This window comes from Odontomachus brunneus, unplaced genomic scaffold (genome assembly GCF_010583005.1).
Source record: "Odontomachus brunneus isolate Ranch 3 - 2012 unplaced genomic scaffold, Obru_v1 Obru_scaffold_052, whole genome shotgun sequence".
In the NCBI taxonomy this organism is placed as follows: domain Eukaryota; kingdom Metazoa; phylum Arthropoda; class Insecta; order Hymenoptera; family Formicidae; genus Odontomachus; species Odontomachus brunneus.
In genome coordinates, this window is record NW_022639502.1 from 1,309,491 (window position 1) to 1,330,022 (window position 20,532).

Here is a 20,532-nt window from a genome sequence, read left to right on the forward strand (position 1 = left end):
TATAATCAATCCCTAAAATTTTGCTCGACATATTCGATAATGTGATGGAGATGCTAGTATTCAGTATAGTAAATTCTAATCGTACGATCGAGCGAACTGTTTCATCAAACTCTCTCTTCAAAAAAAATTGGAAAAAGAAAAAGATATGGCAACTATGTCACACAGACACCGTAAAGTGGCGTGAGGAATTTAAGCTCCAGTAGAAGAGCTTCTTCCATCCGTAGCGTAATACGATCAACTCGTCCAATCATCGGCTTTGGACTACCGCGAAGCGCTAGAGACGTTCCTCGCGCACATCCCAGAGAGACACACCGTACACAAGTACACGCGTATTCGCGGGTACATGTGTTGGTGCGCGCGATTATACGGGTAGGAACCTTAAGGTTCAGCCCTTTTAGAGCACCAAAGCCGATCCGTCGTCGTCGTCGTCGTCGGCAACAAAGGTACCGACCTTCATCCTCATTTTCCCACCGACTTCTCTCCACCCCTGCACGTGAATACCACGCGCACCCCCGTAACCAGTCCGCCATTTTCTTTTCATCCCCGTCCCGACCAGCCCTCATTCGCTATGAGCCGCCGTTTCCTATGGTTACCATTTCGCTCGGGGGTTGGTTGACATCGTCATTGGAGCTTTTCACCCCTTGTCAACGTGCGACTCTGACAGTTTCTCCATAAAAAAAGAAGAGAAAGGAGAAAGGAAGAGACTTTTTATCCCACACTTTTCTCTCCGTCTGCATACATACAAGTTAGTCTTACAATTTGAAATAAAAATATCAAAATTATTTGTTAAATTGCTCGGAGATCAAAAATTGGTGAGCTGAGCGAATGGAAATTGTTGAAGAGGGAATACCTCTGCTAGAAATTTACCTAGTATTGTTTTTGCTTTCTATCATAGTCTGTTTTGTCAACGTTTAGTCAGGCTCAGCTCTTTCTTGACTGCTTCTTTTTGCATCTCTTTCCAAAGCGAGCTTATAATTCGTAAGTCTAAAAAATTTGCGTATAAAATCTTACTTCGAACAGTTCACAAGTTATGCGCTTAGTCGATTCTTATGCATCAGGTCGCAAGACCGCATTGTCGTGTTGATTTGTCGTGATCACGTTTGTAGAGTGTACGACGTAAATCCCATGGCATTACTCGCTCCTTGCCAATTCTGCCACGCAACGTTCGCTGCAATTTGCAAGGGCAGCGCACGGCAGGTGGACGAGTAGTTCGCCTAGAACACGACGGCAAGCTCTTCTTGCACTTTGCGAGGGCTTGACGCTGCTTACACGACTCACGCGGGCTTGCTTCTCTAGGCTGGGTTTAGGATTTAAGCGCGTCGTGTACACGCCGCGTCGTGCCCGAAGCAATACTGTATATCGATTGCGGGACGGCCGAGCCTCCGAACACATTACATGATTAAACCGCCCCAATGGCATAGCAACCGGCCTTGCAGCACTTACCTTATTAAAATATCCGCCACCCTCGCCGCGCCCTTTTAACAAAAGCGTAGCCACGAACTACTCCGCTCTTTATTACCCAGAAACGCTTAACCGGGCCGGCGTCGATCGGTTTCTCGGGGTCGCGTAACGGCGCACGAGCATCTCGAGTCGAACCGAACCTACCCTTCGCGGTAGATATTAACCCTTACGTCGCGATTATACACCGCTGACCGGTCGCGCTTAACTTAAAGACAAAGTGAACGCGATCTTCGCTCACAGACACATATCATTCTACTGTTAAGAAATGTAATCATTCAGTTTACTTCTTTCAAGTAACGGTTATCTTCAGCAGAAGGATATTTTTTTAATAATATATATGTCTGAAAAAATATACTCATCACAAATTTTAGGAAAGCTCATATATATTATCATGCACCCAAAAGAAGAATTTATTCTCTTCGCAAGAATATCACAAAACTTTATCGAAGAAAAGTTGATTTGAGTTTATGTAAGCAAACCGAGTTTTTATTTTAATCTAATATTTCTGATTGAAATGTTAAACATACTAGGATTCAGAATGTACTTTGAACAAGTCTAATGCTCGTAGTGAATTTATGATAGATTTGCAGAAGTACAAACTTATGTATGAAATACTTGAAACGAGTAACATTTACCTGAATGCAATATGTAATTTCCACTTGTGTACACAAGATACATAAAGATATATGATTAATAAAATGTGGGGTTAGCCACATTTTCTCTTTTTAGCGTTTAATCCAACAGCTCTTAGAATTTGAATCTTATTGCAGACTAGTAAGAGAAAGACTATATTACATATTCTACTTCATTTTAAAATTCTAATAATACGGTAAAGAATCGTTTCAAAAGACTAACAAAATTCATGTTTTATATAAAATGAAATAAATTTTACCAAAAAAGAAATTGTTCAACACGTGTGTAGATGTATTGAATATCCTAATATATACACACCGCGCACATTTAGAAAATAATTTGTAGCAACAGAAATAGCCATTTCGTGAACGTGTTTTCACGTTTGAAGACTATCCATGTCGAGAAACCCTGATTTGAATCTTATCAAGGCTAATCACCAATCAAGAAATCCCTAACAACCTTGCTATTCAACCGTCGCTTCGTAATGAACAGAAAATATGGACAGTATTCGGATCCTAAAAGGGTTAAGGGGTCGTGAACCTGTCAGCTCTGTTTACAGGTCGCCAACTTAATTATCACGATTCGCCGTGAATATTCACTCGGAAAATCGGTCGCCGACTCCGTGTTGTACAACCGCGAGGTCGTCCTCCGCGCCGCGGACGTTCATAATTTAGGAAGCCTTCGACCTTGCTCCACTCACCGAGATCGACTGGATGAATAACTCAGAGGACATGCCGGTGCGCGCAAGGCGCAGAGGGCAGACGAAAGAGAAGGAGGATGAAAATGCCAGGCGAGAGTGTCAGCGTCGTTAAGGCGAGAGGAGCGAGTGAGAGATTCGAAGACATCCTATCGACCGAACGATACCCGTCGTCGAAATTTCCGTAATTATGCTCAGCGAGCAGCGAGCGCGGCTGCAAAACCGCCCTAGAAATCCACGACAAAATATTAGGGCTAGAAGAATATAAGGTTAAAGAGTCGCCCGATAATCATACTTGTCATCTATTTTATTATGTTCTATTATGCGAGATATAATTCACGATATCGTCTCATCGGCCTCTTACTCTCGATGCTTCGTTTCGCGTAATATGAATGAATAAGTTCCGTCATGAGAAACGACGTCTACCTATCACGCGAAAAGAACCAGTAATAAAGTGTGCCGTTGACACTTTATAGGAGCCAGTAATAAAGCTCGCTCCGTTGATACTTTACATGAGAAATAGCGGACATTTCTCTAGTCGCAGATAAGGACCCGAGATGGTATCTCGCGCGGCCATGAGTACAACCGATCGAATGTGGCCCGACGATAAGAGGTTACGAAATATTCCACGTCATCTTGAGTGATCGTGATATGTACGAAGAAATAGTATGGTAAATTGCAACGAGCAATTAAACGATACCAAGATAAGAGAAAAACAGGAATAGCCACGAACTCTATTTTGAAGATATTGGAAGTTGTATAATGAGTAATTTTGGATTTCTCAGGTGAAATAGAACGATTATATTTTCACGTCGTTATAATTTAATGAAACAGGGCGTACACCATTTAAAAAAATCTTACTCTATCCTTCGCATGGGCACTGTTTTACCAAATTATTTATAACGACATGATAACACAATTACAATTTTATTTTATGGAACATTCGAAATTATTTGCTACACGACCCAGTATATTTCTGTTGGGATATTTCGCGCCGGAAAGGGATATTAAATGTATGATTCTTTCTGTATTTGTATGTAAAATAGAGATTGATAGAAATTGACATTACTTTATGAGCGCGAGAGCAGTCTGTCATCTTATTGCACTCCGTGTCGACGTGTAACGTTGTAATGTTGCGAATCAACATCGAGCTAATATGTAACGCTGCAGTTTTAATTTTACATAACGCAATTAATTGACGTCGTAGAGACGGTCGTGCGAACGTGAGTTAGCGTGCGCTTATATTTTCATCGCTTTCCGATGTTAATTAAATCCGCGAGACGTATTATATTCCAAAATTAGACAACGGTCTCACGACTTTACGGGCGGAAAGGCTGCGGGGTGGAGGAGGAGAGAAGTTTACAGAGACGTTAACGTCTGTGGTAACGTCTGTGGTAATATCTGACGAGACAAAAATAAACGATATCGAGAGAAAAAGGAATTTTGAGCATTGTGACCGAATATAACACGTTTTATACAACTTGCATATCGCGATATCGTTATTAAATACATCAAGTCCATTCGACCTGCACGGTCGGCGAAGTCGACGAGCTTACATCGTATTCCATATTTGCGCGATATGAGACTTAATCTCATCCTATATTGGATATAATTAGCGGGATTGTCTGTTCTCTAAATATATAATCATCCTAAAGATCACCAAAATATATATCCTTCTCCCGTAATAGCTTTGCGCTGATGAAAAGAATAGTCGCGCAAATGGAAGAAGGATGAAGAAGAATAATAATGTATATACACGATAAGTTAACTCCAGCAAACTGAAGGGGTTTTTCGTTAAGTATCTTGTAGCAATAATTTTACAAGCATTACGCGCGCTTTTTCTTGCTTTGCGAACCGAATGAAACATGGCAGGCGTGCGTTATACTCTTTCTCTCTCTTTCGTTCGTGATATCGCGGAGCACCTTGTCGAGATTCGCAACTGACGATTCGATCGACGAGATTTTCGATTCGAAACTCTCGAGCGGCGGCGATCGGGCGCGTGATGTCATTTTGCCGAAATATCATCTGGATTCAAAGGTTTCGCGGTGTCAGTAAGAAGGAGAAGAAAAAAGGTACAATAAGACAGCAGCCCCGAGCGCGATAGATGTTGTCTCGGGAGGGGATATTAATCTTATCAATCGCGCTAATCACGAGCGCATTATCAAAAAGTGGCCACCGTAATGCGTGCCGAGAATTTTAACCCCGGCCAATATTATGCGATGTCGGCGTCATTGTCGTCGCCGTCGTCGAGAGATAAAGCTGGACATGGTGTCGTACGAAGCGCGACAAATCGAAGGAGGTAAATTGCGATCGAGTCTCGCGACTACCGGTCGCGATTGTCGAGCGTTTCGTTATCGGCTCGGACGTTAATCGCCACGTTCCCGCGTGCAAATTGCCCCCGGCGCAATTGCCATTCGCTTTTCGGCTGAATAAAACGGCCGCCCGTGTTTCCAAGTCGCGCGAACGTAGCGAACATAACGAAAAACAGAGCGATAATAATTAAATGGGGTGGCTCGGGTGTTTTGTGTTGGTAATGCATCTGCTGATATTTACACTTCGCATTGAATCGAGAATTGCAGAAAAATTAAAAAGAAGAGAGAGAGAGAGAGAGAGAGAGAGAGAGAGAGAGAGAGAGAGAGAGAGAGAGGGAAGAGCACAACGCGTCTCTCTTTAAAAATAGCCGAGCGTAAAACCTTGAAATTGCACATGATGTATGAAATACCGAATAACCGGATATTTTCGAAGCTGCGTGTTGATTCTTTTAGCGATATAAAAGCATTGTCGGAATTACGTTCTCCATAAACGTCAACGTGCTGAATAATCGCCGTTGATAACCCGACGACGACGACGACAACGACGACGGCGGCGGCGTCGACGGGAAAGGAGTATCCCGCGTGAGCAATGTGTATCCGCAACGATGCATCATTCCGCCAGTACTCTAATCTCTTTGATGTATCGCTTAAGAAAAACTAAATAAATAAACGAACATATTTCCGCGCTAAGAGAGAAAGATATAACTGGAAGTTTTATGCGTTCGCGCAGCAGGCGAGCTCTCGCGGCGGTGCGCGCTCTGTAATATCGTGTACACACGTGAGCGTTGCATAAGTTGCATCTAAATAATCGCGATTGTCGTTGGGAGATAATCTTCGATAATATTCGCGGCTGCCAGTTCTATCAGTTTATCGATACATCGTCTCACAGTTGGCTTCGTCACGTTACATAACTCCTCGAACGTCGAATAATCGCGCGCCTTACTTTCTGAAAAACTCGCCGGCTTTCTAAAGCCGTGATTTCCGTAACATATAAATCATTGACACATAAATCCCATTGATTCATCTCCCCCCGACCCTCCGCTACGTGAAAGCCTCCTGGGATCATCTCTGAAGATTCCTCGGCTCCTCTTTTCGCACTCACCTTCTAAATTCTTGTTCCTCGCGAGGAGCGCCAACAGGACGTCCTGGTTAGGCGCCGCGTCGGCCAAGTCTTCGTCCTGATGAGTCGACGGCAATGCCGGCCCTAGCGGCGGCATGGCACCCGGCGGTGGCCGCGGCATCATCACCGGTGGGCCCGCAGCACCCAGCGGCAGGGCCAAGCCGCCGGAAGTGTGATGCAGGGAATTGTGGGCCGCGATCGGGCCGCTGCTGGTCAAACTCGGTAGCGTCGCGACCGGCGGCTGCACCGCTGCCGACATGGACAAATCGACGCCACCCAGCAGCACCGGACGACAGCCACCGGAACCGCTGGCGCTCACCGCCGGGAGGATACCGCCGCCCCCCGGCAGTGGTGCGTACGGCAAGTACAGCTCCAGTCTAAGAGCGAGCTCGAGCAATCGCGTCAGGAGCAATCCGACTCGGGGGGAGTCGTCGGCCTTCGCGCGACTATCTCGCCGACCAGCGACGATCTATCTCCTCGAGGACGTTGAGAATCGCGCGTGAGATCTCCGCGGACGTGAGACCGTCGCGGCGGCGTGGTCGCGGGCCGCGGAACAGCGACCGCGGACGTCGATAGAGACGAGTTCGTTGATCGCGAGAGGCTCTCGGCCGATGACTCATGCGTGTTGCATCTTCTCGCTACGCTCGTCGCTCGGAAGGAAAGCCGCTGTGGTGTTCGGATGGTTGGCCGATTCACTGCCAGCTTTGACGAAGACACGTGGTGTGCGATAGTCCGGCTACAAGTTACGCGTGAGGAGTCAGTCTTAATCACTCGGAGCGTCGAGCTCTCGACGAGAGCACGTCAAACACGCGTAGTCGTGCATCAAGGCACTTTCTTCGCCGAAGTGAAATTAGGGAACTTTCGTATTAGCCTCTAGACCATCGCAAAGCGCACTTTCGGACGCCAAGTCGTTTCTGCTCATCAACGTCGTGCAAACTCGAGCGACGTAGTCGATGACGGCAAGCTCGAACTTGCCGCTCGATCTCGCGTGGTACGATGCTTCCAAAGCAGATCACCTCCAACAGCGAAACAGAACTCGCGAGCGCGACAGTCGAACGTAGAAAAAACAAAATCCCTCGTACACCTGCTCTCCTTTAGTATCAAGCCAAGTTTTCCACGCGAGTTCCGTCCACGAGGATGGTTTGATGTCTCGCGGGGAACCACGATAGAATAATTACTGATTACCAATCTCCACGGTTATCAGATTATACATGATCACAACTTCGATTAACGATTACTAATCACTTTGTTGGTCCTCGTTGAACGCCGAGCAGTCACGCGGATGTTGAAGAAGACACTCCGCGTAACACTCCCGCGCAGTTTTCCTCGAATTGCAGATTCGTCGTTCAATTAGGCGCGTGTTTGTCTTCACTCACGTTCCCCAGACATTGCATCAATCTTCACCACGACCCCAACGATCCGTCGTAGTCCTCTTTCTCTTTCTCTCGAGCGATGTGCACAAATGGGCACGATTTGGTTCCCGATACAAGAGAGACGCGTACCAAACTTCACTCATTCGTATCGACCACTTTGTTCGGTCATCAATCATTTGTGGTTTTCACCTCATTCCAAGGAGATTCGCGCACGAAGAAGAGTCTTCGCGAAGTTCATCACGATCATAAGCGATGCAGTCAGAGGAGGCACGCTTTCCTCTCTGTTACCTGGCGCGCTGTACCTGCTTCTCAGGGCTCGTGTTTTACGAGCTCATTGCGCGCGAGACTCGAACAGGTTGCTTGCAAATAGTCCAACACCACCGCGCGATTTATTATCGTCGAAGCTGTTCACGACCGGCGAGCGCGCACGCGATTTTTCAGCCGCCACGCGACTTTTCCCTCCAGACTAACATGAAAAGCCGTGGTTTTCTGTAGTAACTAATATCTCGTTACACTCAACGAAGGCATCACACATTGAACATCAAGCGTGTATCATCTGACTGAAGTCCCAATTTTGCCGTTTCAAACACACTGCGAGTTAATTATCTGGCAAAACCGTGGCTCTGCCCCAGTTGGATCCTAAATCAATCTTATATTAACAGTCCACGGTTGCAGTCGATTAAGAACGAGCACAGACAGACAAACCGGACCACGCGTCCCGCCGACGGTAGTCCCCTGGTCGCGAGTAGTTCACTTCAGTGGCGAGTCGCGCGAAGTCGACGTCACTTCTTCTTTTTCTTGCACTTGCTATAAACGCTATCTCCCCGTCTTGACATACACGATGATCTCGCGTCAAGTCCAGTCGAGTCAAGTTCGCGTCACCTGTTCTTTGCTACGGCGGAGTGCAGCGCCCTGAGTTGCCCGTCGCTTCTTTTCAGCAACGGCGCGAACAGGCCGGAAATCGCTGTCGAAGCGCCGCTCCTTCCGGCAGGGTCCGAGCGGGCCTGCAGCCAGCCGCGCACTCGTCGGTGCCCCCCGAGATCGGCCGCTTATCGGGCTGCTCGCGAGACCGGGTTTATCGCGACCGTAACCTTGAATACGTAACACCGATTTCACCGGACGGAGATCCACCGAATCCGAAGAACTTCGCGCCGACACGCGCAGCTTATCGTCCGGTTCTGGAAGCACTCGCTTCTGGATAAATCGCGCTGATAAAACGCTCCTTTACATGCGAACGATAGTGCGTGATAAGCTATTTACTCGGAACGTGGCGCGTGTCGCCTTAAGACGATTGCGCGTCGAATCTGATCGCAATTTTCCCCTCTTGGGACAATTTCGTCAGTGCTATACGTGTGCGCCGACTTGTAGCAATTCGGTTCTGTATTAAGTATACAACTGTCGTCACTGTCTTCTGATAACGAAACAACATTGTTCAAAGCGCGAGTTCTTAGGCGCTGATACCAATTTTTACGAGAAACTTTCTCCTAGAAAATTGTCCAATTTTCATCTCTTTTCAGTGAACATTTAAACGCGTCTCTTTTAATGATTATTCCCATGCAGTCACACTTCTAACCCGGCAATCACGCTTCTGATCCCGTGCACACTGGGAAATATCTTCGACGATCGTTGTTCTGTGGCTGAAATTTGCTGATCGCGACCAACAACGACGCTGGGGGTTTGTCCGTAGGAATTCGACCGCCCTCGACTCTCGTCGATATCGCATCCCCGCGTCGTGATCGGTAGCGAGCCGGTTTTTATACGCGTGTCGATGTAAATTTCGCGAATCCCGACGTGAGCCTCGGCCGTCGGCCGAAGAAAAACACGGAGGATCGCGGTCGATCTAGTCCCTGTCTGCCGATCTGCTCCACCCGGTTGGGCCCGAATATGCGGTCAGCCCCGTCGGCCGGTAAGAAACGCCGAATTCCGCGGCCTCTTGATCGCGATCTTCGACCTGCCACGTTGTCCTGCCCGTTTTTTCCTTCCCATCGGTGAAGCGGCCCGTCCCGATCGCCCCGTCTGCCTCTACGAGCGCGTTCGATGACACTCCACGATGACCGCCACTGATCCTCCTCGCTCGGTTCGGTATCTTCGCATTTTGTGTCCGATCCGGGACGCCAAAAATGGAGGTTCTCCGTAATTTCGCTCAAGGTTCGTGCGAATAATAATAACCACGAGGATCGACGATTAGTTTAAGCCTCCAATTGCGAGAAGACACGCGTTACTTCCTGCAGAAGTACCCTATTGAGAACTTTCCCTTCAAATCTGGAAATACAAGTGAGCGACGATAACTCTTCAGCGACCTCGACGCTCTGAAATGCTGAAACTGAAAGGAAATCCTCGTTCCAACCGAAACACGTTTCCACTGAGAATCAACACTCACTCATCCAGCCGAATATCGTTCCGTGAATGAGATGTAAGGGAGTAGCTGTGAAAAGTGTACTTCTTTTTCCAGCAATAAATCGATGCGATCGATTAGCGTGCAGTGGTTTCTTTCTTGCTTCTTGATATAAAACTCAATCACTCGACGCTTAATCGGCGAGATCGGGCCCCGATACGAATTATCGCGTCGTTCTCGCTCGTCGCTCCTCCGCGAGACTCGTCAGCACTGTCATGGACGCGCGGATCCAGTTCTCGCGATCTTTTCGCTGCCCGATCGAGGATAGACGCGACGCGATCGAGGAATGTGCGATTTGATTAGCAGATGCCGCGGTACTATGGAGCCGGCTTCAGCATCGGCTCGACGTAGCACAACACCAGCGGGAACCGGCCTCGGAGGGCACGGAGGACGCGGAAGGTGGAGGTGGTCGCGCACCAGCACCGGACGTACCGTCCGAAATCGTGCATGCAGCTATCGGAGGAGAGGCTGCCACCCTACCATCCTCGACCACCACCGAGATCGCCGCCGCCGCCGCCGTCACCGCCACCGCTGCCTCTTCGAATATTACCGAGAGAGAGAGAGAGAGAGAGAGAGAGAGAGGGATAGACAGATAGAAAAAAGTGAGAGAGAGAGAGAGAGAGAGGGGGGAGATTGTCGGTGGGGATTCTTGGCACGCCTGCGCCCCGCTTGCAACTTGTATCCCCTCGCGAGGTAGCGCGGAAACGCACACACCGAGATACCACCTCGTACAAGATTTCGAGATGGTTTACGATACGAGGATAGGGCTCGCGAGCCCCGAAGCGTAGTTTTCCAGTTGGAGCGCGATGGACTTCGCATCCACTGCGGGAGGAAGGAAAAATGTAGTGGCGATCGCGATTAAAGGTAGTCGCAACACATGCGGAGACGATGGGTCTTGATGCTCGTAGAGGAACGCGCGCAGGATGTGCAAGAACTCGTTGAAACTTCCGGACACGAATGTATTCTTAGGAAAAGAGCTCTAGGACGCTTAACGCAAACGTTTTTTGGGCAAAGACAGTTTGGAAATGATGGGAGAGCAAAAGAGACGAGTTCCCGTCTGAATTTCGAAAATGCAAAAATGTTAACTCGGTTCCTTCCTTCAGCCTCGCCGCTGCTGAAAATCGTGTGGCTTCTTCGGTACAAGTAACTCGACTTCAGTTGTCAGATTGGGAATCACTACTCCAGTCACGTGATACAAGTAATAATTAATATTGAAGTGCTCTCACACATAAAAGAACCGAGAATGCCGTATAACCGCCGCTTTTAGGCTCCTATTTGTACGTTTCGCGTTTACTACGACTATATTTCACTTTCGTATACGGATTTTGCGATATAAACGGGACGATGGAGGAGGATCGACGATGCGCGTACGAGCGCGACGTTTATAGAGAGAAGCCGGGTTATCGATATTAACCTTTTACCGGTTTTCTATATAAGAGCCGCTGCAGAAGTTGAAGAAGGGGAGCGAAAGAGGGAGAAGAAATAGTTATTGCCTCGAGTATACGACATTTTGCATCGTCGAACGAAATAAGCTAGCACTTTTCTCAGCAGCTTGGAAATTCGCTACATCGAATATTAATATGAACGTTGTGGGCTCTATAAGTAATTGTTAATTCCACACTCAATCTCCCTCTTCTCGTGTAGCGTTGAAATTATTAGATTGTTAATTAGTACAGCCAGCAATAATCACGAGTAGAATGTTCGTCCATGCGAACAGTCTGAACTTTTCACTCTGCGTTAATATTCATATCGTGAAAGTAGAATTAAAGAGTTGCACGTCGTTGCGTTAGAATAATAACAACAAGATTACGGGTTAATCTCACTATACTTGGATTTAACATCAAAGATGACTTTCTCTTTCCATTATCTGCTCCTCACGCAACAGTGACTCTAATATCAAGTGGAATGTTCAGCTTCTTTTATTTTGCGAAAGGTACATTCCGGAAGAATTGCACCAAGAAGAAACGAATTTTTCGAATTTTTTTTTTGCCGTGAGTTATCGTCGTATCTCTTAGAAAATCGCAAAAATGCAAGGGAGAGCACAACGCGGTTGAAAGATCGGGAACCAACCTCCCGTCCTTTCTCGCGCCCGCGATAGCGTAATTTTGAGTTTCGGACCCCTCGCGATTGCGTCGTGCTTACGGCTGATACACGCGCGATTCTCCGGCATCCGAACGATGTTCCTAATCTGTTTACGTCCAACATGAGCGATAAATCACGCGGCTGTGGCGCATTATTAATAACATGAGGCGGGAAAGGGCGCCGCGGATGGCGGGAGGAAAAAGAGAGGTCAAACTTTCGCGGACGTCGAAGGTTCCGCAAGAAACAGAACAGGATAGTATCGCGCTAATCAAGACCGATGGTCAATAATGGCGGCCACGGGCTGGTCGGCCAACCCAAGTCCAACCTACCCTTCGGGCGTCGGGCGTGTACGGGGTGGCTTAAGCTACCGTCACCGCCGCCGCCGCCACCACCGCCACCGCCACCGCCACCGCCACCGCCGCCGCCGCTGCCACCACCGCCGTCGCCGCCACCACCGCCGTCGCCGCCACCACCGCCGTCGCCGCCGCCGCCGCCGCCGCCACCCCCCACTACGACAGGTCGACAGGGGTAGATTCTGGCCCGAGCTCTGGAGAGCGAGACATATTTTTATTGTAGCTAGGTGAATCACTGCTACTGAACATTTCTCTGTGTACTATCTGACCTACGTTTATGCTAGGCGCGCTTTGAGACGAGCGTGTGGACCGGCTTTCTCTCTCCCCCTTCTTCCTCTCTTTCTCTCTGCATGTCATTTGTTCTTATTGCTGCAAAGTGCATACAGGGTTGCGCGGGAGAACATCGCGCGATTTTAGCAAGCAAATTTCGCGCGGTGAAAAGGATTCGCACTAACGGCAATGAGGATCCTTAACTGGATTACGATATCGCGTGCCGAGTGACGGAAGGTTCTGATCCTCGTTGGCTCGTGTGTTAATTTGATTTGGAGATCGGAGAGAAGATCGGTCGAATCTACAATTCCTACGGGTCTCGACGTGCAAGTAGCTATTAGAATAGCGGGACGTGCATGACGCGCAACGACTAACGCGTGTTATTCATCGACGTCTGACTAGAGGCGAGAGACGGGGCGGGAAATTAGCTAGTTTTTTCCTACCTTTTTTAGATTGTAGGAATAAAGCTCGTTACATGCAGAATACATGTTGCGCGCGTTGGTTGCGGCTTGCATCGGAAAGAGCATTTACGAATGGCCCGTATATGTACGTTCATGGTGTACATGGTGGTACATACGCTTGATCCTGGGTACATATTTACTCTCACGTACATTCGCGTGCACCATCACATCCTGAGTTCACATGTACTCGGTCGGTACGCACGTGTAAGTCACCTTGCTCACCACAAGCGCGCACTTATACACACACTATTACATTCTATCTAAATATACACAAATGCAGCATTATAAAAGTTGTCATTTTTTCTTTTTTTCTAAACTGCGAAGGCCAGAAGATAAACTGAAAAATATAATTTAATAAAATTTCAAGAGAAACCATTTGTTAAGGGCTTTTTTTATAATATTTGGTATCGAATGTGCTGAAACAATTCAATTCCAGACCAAAAATCCCCGGAAGAAAAGCCGATTTCAAACGAATAATGAAGTTTAGTCGTTGAACCGCGCTTCAGAAGCGTCGTTCGCGAAAAGCTCTCCACTTTCGATCGCTCGCAATTCTTAACTTTAATCAGGAAAAGCCTCGCGCCCCGAGTCGGTGTAAAGAATCTGTAATTAAAATTACGACGAAGGGTACTGCGACACCCCCGTGTAAACGCTACTGCGCACACATACACGCATACACGCCATACATACACACATATGCGTAAGGATTGTTACACCCACGTGTCGCGTAAACGCGTCCGCTTAAACTCGCTCGTACGGCGTCCCGCTCACACGCGCACACACGTGTGTCCGCCTTGGCGCGTGTGTATGTGTGGCGCGCGTTTGCGGAGGCGGACCCGCGGGGGTGACTGGATCAGTCGTTGGGTGCACTCAACGAAATTAAACCTACGTTCCTCGACCTCGGACCAACGTCGCAGTCCCGCGCTATCGGGAGAGAGACATCGACGGCTTTCGTCGCGTTTTGCACGCACCGCTTGGAAGCTGCCCGTGCGTAATTCCGGGCACGCAGCGCAGATCTTAACCCTTAACCCTTTCCGTTCCGGTACCGAGCCGGTATCGCGCGCGTACCCAATCTCATGGGATGGGACTCGGCCGATAAAGTAGATAAACGACGGCGTTTTTCGATGAGATTTCGTCCTCTCTCGGATCTTGCCGCGGCAAAGCACAGATACAGCTGTTCGGGTCACCAAACACTCATTGGCAGTTGCATAATTTGTGAAGCACTAAGTAATCAGTGCGTATATGTCTTTTGTGCGTCCCAATAACGGTAGCTTCTTCTATTTCTTTAATGAGATCGGCAAATATGTCGTAGTAAAATCAACGTCCACTTACAAAGGTAGTAGTTTATGTTTTTCGATAATATAACGTGATAATATAAATAATGTCATTTGCACCGAATATCGAATAATATGACGGAAGCAAATATTTTTTTATTATTACATAAATCCGGATGTTCTTTTTTTTATTATAATATAAGTGCAACAAAATAGTAGCAGCCGTCGTCTTCGTATCCATAAAACCCATCTCTTAAGTAAATTGTAAGTGAACTTACAATTTACTGCTGAATTGTAAGTGAACTTACTAGTGAATGAGATTCTTCAAGTATTCCACTCGAAAAACATCCTCGAATTTGTTACTTTCTTTTCACAACCTAACAAATTACTAATCAAAGCTCCGACGTGACGTTTCAAGTGTCACTTCTTTCGTCACGGGAGGGTCAAGTCGTATAGGAGAATCGCGATGAGGATCTTTATCGCAAAGACGACCGAGCACTACGAGTGAACCGTAGCGCATGCGAAGAAAGGGAATCGTTCTTGCAATATCGGCGTGTTGCATAACGGAAACGCGGATAGCGCGCGGGATGGCTAGCGCGAGCGAGCGGCTCGAAAAGCTCGAAAAGCTCGAAAAGCCCGAAAGAGAGTGTCACGTTTCCATGGTAACCCGGTGCGGCAACTCCGCCCCTGGCCTCGCTCGGTTCGATATCCTCTCGTCTCTCTTGCCTGGCGCCCAACGTCAACGTGCTCTACATTTTTCCAAGCCGAAGTTGAGCCCGTGAACCGTACGAGACTAGAGCGGCGGAGACGATAACAGTCCTTCTACACCGGCAAGTCTATCTTTCTCTCTGTCTCCTCCGGAAGATCCTCCGCAAAAGCCGGCCTTCACGACACGCTTGATTCGCGACAGTCTGCGAATTCGATGTCTACTTGGGCCAACTATATTATTCCTGATAAAAGTATAACGAATATCATAGACTTGATCACATACGATTTTCCTCTTCGCTTCTATTTCACCAGATGACTTTGGTTATTCCAGTTTCCAACAACAGAACAGACAGACAGACGGTTGTTTCTCGATTGTTTGAGTTGCGAGAACGTGGAATATATACTGACGGCTCTGATTTGATGGATCGCGCAGTTAATGGTGGGCAATTTGGAAAATCTGCGAGTCGAGAGTGTTTCACATCGCGAATCATTCGCTCGTGTTATTTCTCGCGTGAAGAAACTCGCGCGAAAATTCAAGAGCGATCAAAAGTGGGTCAAGCGGGTTGCGGTAAGATCAGTGAGTCGCGCGACGCCACCCCCCAAGACACCCCCTTATTTGACACGTAGGCCTCCACGCATTTTCTAAATTGAGCGGACTTGGAGGGTGCGCGAGAGGCACCCTCAGTGCGCCAAATTTCACAATTTACCACGAATAATCCCACGCGATACGGGCATTAATATCCAAACGACGACGCCGAATCGATACGAGCCGCGGCGGCGGCGACGGCGGCAACGGCAGCAGCGGCAGCGGCGGCGGCGATGGTGGCGGCAGTAGCCTCCGCCGAAAAGGGCAAACAAATTCGCCCACGCTTTCCGCGCGTCCATCCATTCTGCTCGCTCTCCTCTCCGATATCCCGTTCTTCGTCCTCGCGCGCGGCCCATCTTGTCCTGTCCTCTCCAATGCGCTTTGCTGTTGCAGCTGCGTACCCCTTCCTCCCTGCCGTCTCTGTCTCTCTGTCACTCTATCTTTGTCTCTCTTTCTCTCTCTCTCTCTCTCTTCTTCTCTCGCCTTCTCAATCCCTCTCTCTGGCCTCCGAGCATGTGCTCTTTCGCGTGCGAAATGTCCCCACGATTTGCTCTCCTTCACGCTTCTTCTCTCTTTCTCTCTTTCTCATCCCTCTCTTCCTCCCTCATCCTCTTGCGCAGCCCCTTTCGTTTCGCCCATCGTTTTCATCTCGCCGCCACTTCGAACTTCTGCGCCCGGGTGTGCTGCCACCCTGCCGTGTCCACCCTCTTTCACATCCCCATACCATCTTCTCCTTCCTCGCTTCTCTCCTCTCCTTTCTTCTCGCGAGGACGCGCGTTAACACGTGCGCGAGCGCGCAAGCGATGGGCGAGAAAGAGCACGGATGACATATGCAGAACGTAGCCACCTCTATATTTTACGCGAGGCTGTTCGCAGGAATTTACGACGTTCTGCCACCGGCATTCTTCTTCTTCTACCTACCTACCTACCTACCTACCTACCTATCTATCTATCTACCTATCGCGTTGTTTCTTCCTTCCTCGCCACCACGCCGGTTTTCCCCGCTCGAGCCCTTTCAGCCGATTTGCTCGCTTTTTATCTTTTTCTTTCCAGCCGCGCTTTTGCTTCTTCCTGCGTTGTCTTGTATACCTCGTGAGGCGTCACCCATCGTTGTTACCCTTCCTTTCGCGAGACAGATATGAACTTGTTGTTTTCTCCTCGACGTCGGTTTTTCTCCGTTCGACGGTTTCTCTCCGTGTTTTTGGTCTCAGCGTTTTTCCTCCCTACAGCTCCGGCTAGTTAACGTGGCTTCAAGCTACGAAAAAGTGCGTAACAAAGGATAATCTTGGAGGAACTTTTTGCTTTAAAGGATTTCTTCTGGAACTTTGCACGTGTGCTCGCTCGCGTATCTTTTACCTCTTTCGCGACTGCTTTCTCGATCTTTTCTTTTTCAGGTTCACTTCTTTTTCTTTCTCTTACACTTCTTTCATGCATGGCGACGAGCCAGAGAAACTTCTCTCAAATATAAGCATCCGTTTAACATGTTACAATATATCTCTTTTTAATTTGAATTCAAATTTTTCTAATTCTGTCCAACCACAATATTTCTTTGACACCTGTCTAATTCATTAAAATGAAAAAGAAAAGTCACTTCTAAATCTCGAAAAATGCCGAAATATGCAAAAGGCAGGTCCTTCCTTCTTTCCTTCCTTTCTCGTGATTCTATCATCGCGTAAGATATTGATAATGATAATAAAGCCGCGTGATAGAGCGCGCCTTTTGATGAATAATCCGCAACGTCTTCTCCCGGATATCCCGCTCGTCGGGCTCCTTCGTGCCGGGTAAGAAGAAGAAGAAGCGTACCTTTGATTAACGCACCTCGATCCGCCGGCGCGCGTTATTTGACTTTTTAACCGGCACGAGTCCTGTTTATGCGCCGCTCCGGGCGAACTTTCAGCGAAGATCAAAGGGAACTGGTCGCGACTAAGGAACAGATTAAAGGTACAGCCGCGGGGTCTCTTCTCCTCTCTCCTTTGCTTTGGAAACTTACGACGCTTTCTTTATTAAAAGCTAATAAACCGGGCCGACTCTGTGCCGGAACCTCGGCCGCGATTTCATTAATTCCGCCTTTAATATTGCAGGCGTTGCAGAACGAACGATTCGCTGCGCGCTGGTCGCTAAGTCGGCGTCGAAATAATGTAATCGTTAATCAGACTCTCTTCCTCCTATATACGAGAGAGGCGACGCGATACCGCATTCCCTTTGACACGTCTCACGGGCGTGTCGGCGAGCGCGAGGATCTTGCATTACGTTTCATTACGATTGCAGGACGAATTTGGCGTTTCGGCGGGCTTTGATTCCTCCTCCCGCGAGAAGATTACGCTTTCGTCTGTAATCATCTACATCTCGAGGTGATGCGATGAATCTATGATAATGTAATATCGGTTCACTGTTGATTTGCGACAGCTGCGCGTCGGACTCTTTACTCATTCGCGGAAAGGGCATAGCACGTGTTGCTGTTAAATTTATTGTCTAAATTTAATTTCTTGTAAGATGATCGAAGGGAAATAATTGGAATGTGTCCGGTATATGTCTCCAGCAAGAAATCTAGGCAATTTGGAAGGACTGGCAGAAGGCGCCGTGGCTTAGTTGGTTAAAGCGCCTGTCTAGTAAACAGGAGATCGAGGGTTCGAATCCCTCCGGGGCCTTCGTACGTCGAGCCACGATGTATGATTTTTTTTATTTGCAATTCTAATCGATATTCTCTATCTATAGTTACACGCGTTTTCTATTTTACATATTTTAATTAAAAATAGCATTATTTACATTTCTGGATAGAGTACTCGTGTTGTTCGTGTGTTTGTGGTAATTTTCTTCGTTGATTTTTAAGGAAGCAGAGAAATTAATAGGACAAAAAGCGCCAGTGAAAATTTATCTCGCAAAATTGCGTAGTCTGTATATTAATTATTTTCAGATAATCAATTATCCGTTGGTTCTTGCGTACCACACACATATTTGCGCACATATACATACGATAATTGTTTACATTTCGCAAACTGGCTGGGAGCGATTGGTAATTCGTGGCGATTCACGCCGCACATTATGCTAGATAAGAATCGCTTATCAAGTGCCGCTGAGAACTTCTTAATCGAGAAAGCAGAATAATTTCGCCGCGCGTGTCTGCGTACTGCTCTCCAGAACTTTCGGAAGTTTTATAAGCCGTTATCTTTTATCGTCGTGCTTCGGCAAGTTTTTAAACCTCTGCCGAGCGAGCGAGTCGGCCGTTCGCCCGCCGCGGGTCAGCATTTTTAACCCGCGGGACGTAAAGTTAAATATTCACTTCATGAAAGCGTCGTAAAGGGCCACGGTTCCTCTCTTGCCGTGGCTTGCGGAAGACCAACGGAAATGGGAAGGTGGAATTCATTTACTTCATCGGCATTTCGCGGAAGCGGATTTTCCTCGTGGACCGATTACACGGGTCCAGCAAACACTCTTTGACTCTTTCGCTCTCGTAGAAACGTCGACTCCGTGAAATTAAAAAGAGAGAAGTATCTACAGCTAAACAACTTTCTTTACAGCATATGGCGACTAATTTCTTTCTGCGAAACTGCAGATGTTAGTAATCGACAGAAATGTTAGCCACGTGGAACTCAACGGTTTTACGCAAAGTTTGATTCCTTCAACGTACATCCGAAAGAAGTTGAAGCTCCTTAAAATACTTTCGATTGTAATTCGATAGTAATTGATTTACTTAAGTTAACGAATTAGATTAATTTTTTTTTGCAACTTTTTTTCTCCAACTGACTTTTTCATTTTAATAGAAAGTTAATGTGAAATTTCCATTTCAAAAAATTACGATCTATAGATCGGAAATCGACGACTCGCGATGAGAGTAAGAACGGTTGAGTTTTCGTTAAAAAGTACTCGCCGTAAACTCGCAGACCCGGGATATTCGTTCAATGGATCTCGGGATGTCCGTTATCAATCACAAATTATTCAGACTGTGATGTCGTGCCGAAAATATTTGAGTATTTGCAACACGCACTGACGAAGCGATCAGCCGGCCACGGCGCGGCGCCACGGCAGGAAAAGTTATACACTTTGAGTAACATGAACAAACCAATTAGCTGGTTAAGCGACCAAACCCCCATGAAATTCAATTGTCTTCGCCCTATGCGTCTCGTCCCGGCTAACCGCCCTTATATTTTCATCCCTAGGCACAAAGACCGCGCTCGAAGAGTCTAACGGCCGTACAGGCTCGCTATTAGGGTGTCAATTAAATTAGATCACCAACCAGCTAGGGGTGGCTTAACTGATACGATGTCAGCTTCGTAACGGGAACGATATCCGCACTCGAGATGAGTCTTTAAAAATTAAATGTAAATATACTCGTAGTTAAAAATCCTGCATTGTATGGTACATACATATAAATAATATTAATTCATTCGCTTTTTGCTTGTTTTTTTTACATACACATTTGAATAGATACGTTTGTGCGAGAAACGTCGTCGCGAAAAGCGAAGTATAATTTTACGCGCAGTAATTTGCGGTAGCATATAAAAATAAATGTGTCTCTCTCTCTCTCTCTCAAATACCGCGCGCTTAATGTGATTTATTAATAATGTTAATTGTTATCTGTTCGATTGTTATACGATGACATCTGCTGATTGACTTTATTTAATTTTGCTTTATTTATTTAATATAATGCATATCTGAAATAAAGTACATATCGTCGGAATATAAATAGAATGAATTAAAATATAGATAAATTTGCTCAGACCATGTGCTGTTAAACTAATTCGAGCATATATATATATATATATATATATATATATATATATATATATATATATATATATATATATATATA

The 20,532-nt window shown here is 47.0% G+C and overlaps 2 protein-coding genes and 1 non-coding gene across 6 annotated transcripts in view; 2 read left to right on the forward strand and 1 right to left on the reverse strand.

Moving 5' to 3' along the window:
• Positions 1-10,429, reverse strand: part of LOC116845485 (LIM/homeobox protein Lhx3) — a 52,240-nt gene extending 41,811 nt beyond the window's left edge. For all 4 annotated transcript variants that reach the window (XM_032818235.1, XM_032818234.1, XM_032818233.1 and 1 more), the window contains exon 1: positions 6,206-10,429. In XM_032818235.1, coding sequence (XP_032674126.1) covers positions 6,206-6,482 — 277 coding nt within the window. In that variant the 5' untranslated portion in view covers positions 6,483-10,429. The remainder of the gene's footprint in view (positions 1-6,205) is intronic.
• The window catches only part of LOC116845483 (aromatic-L-amino-acid decarboxylase-like), a 52,340-nt gene that overhangs the window by 5,254 nt on the left and 26,554 nt on the right, over positions 1-20,532 (forward strand). The gene's annotated exons all lie outside the window — the stretch shown is intronic.
• Positions 18,297-18,370, forward strand: Trnat-agu. Its single transcript has one exon. It is a non-coding gene; the product is annotated as a tRNA-Thr (tRNA).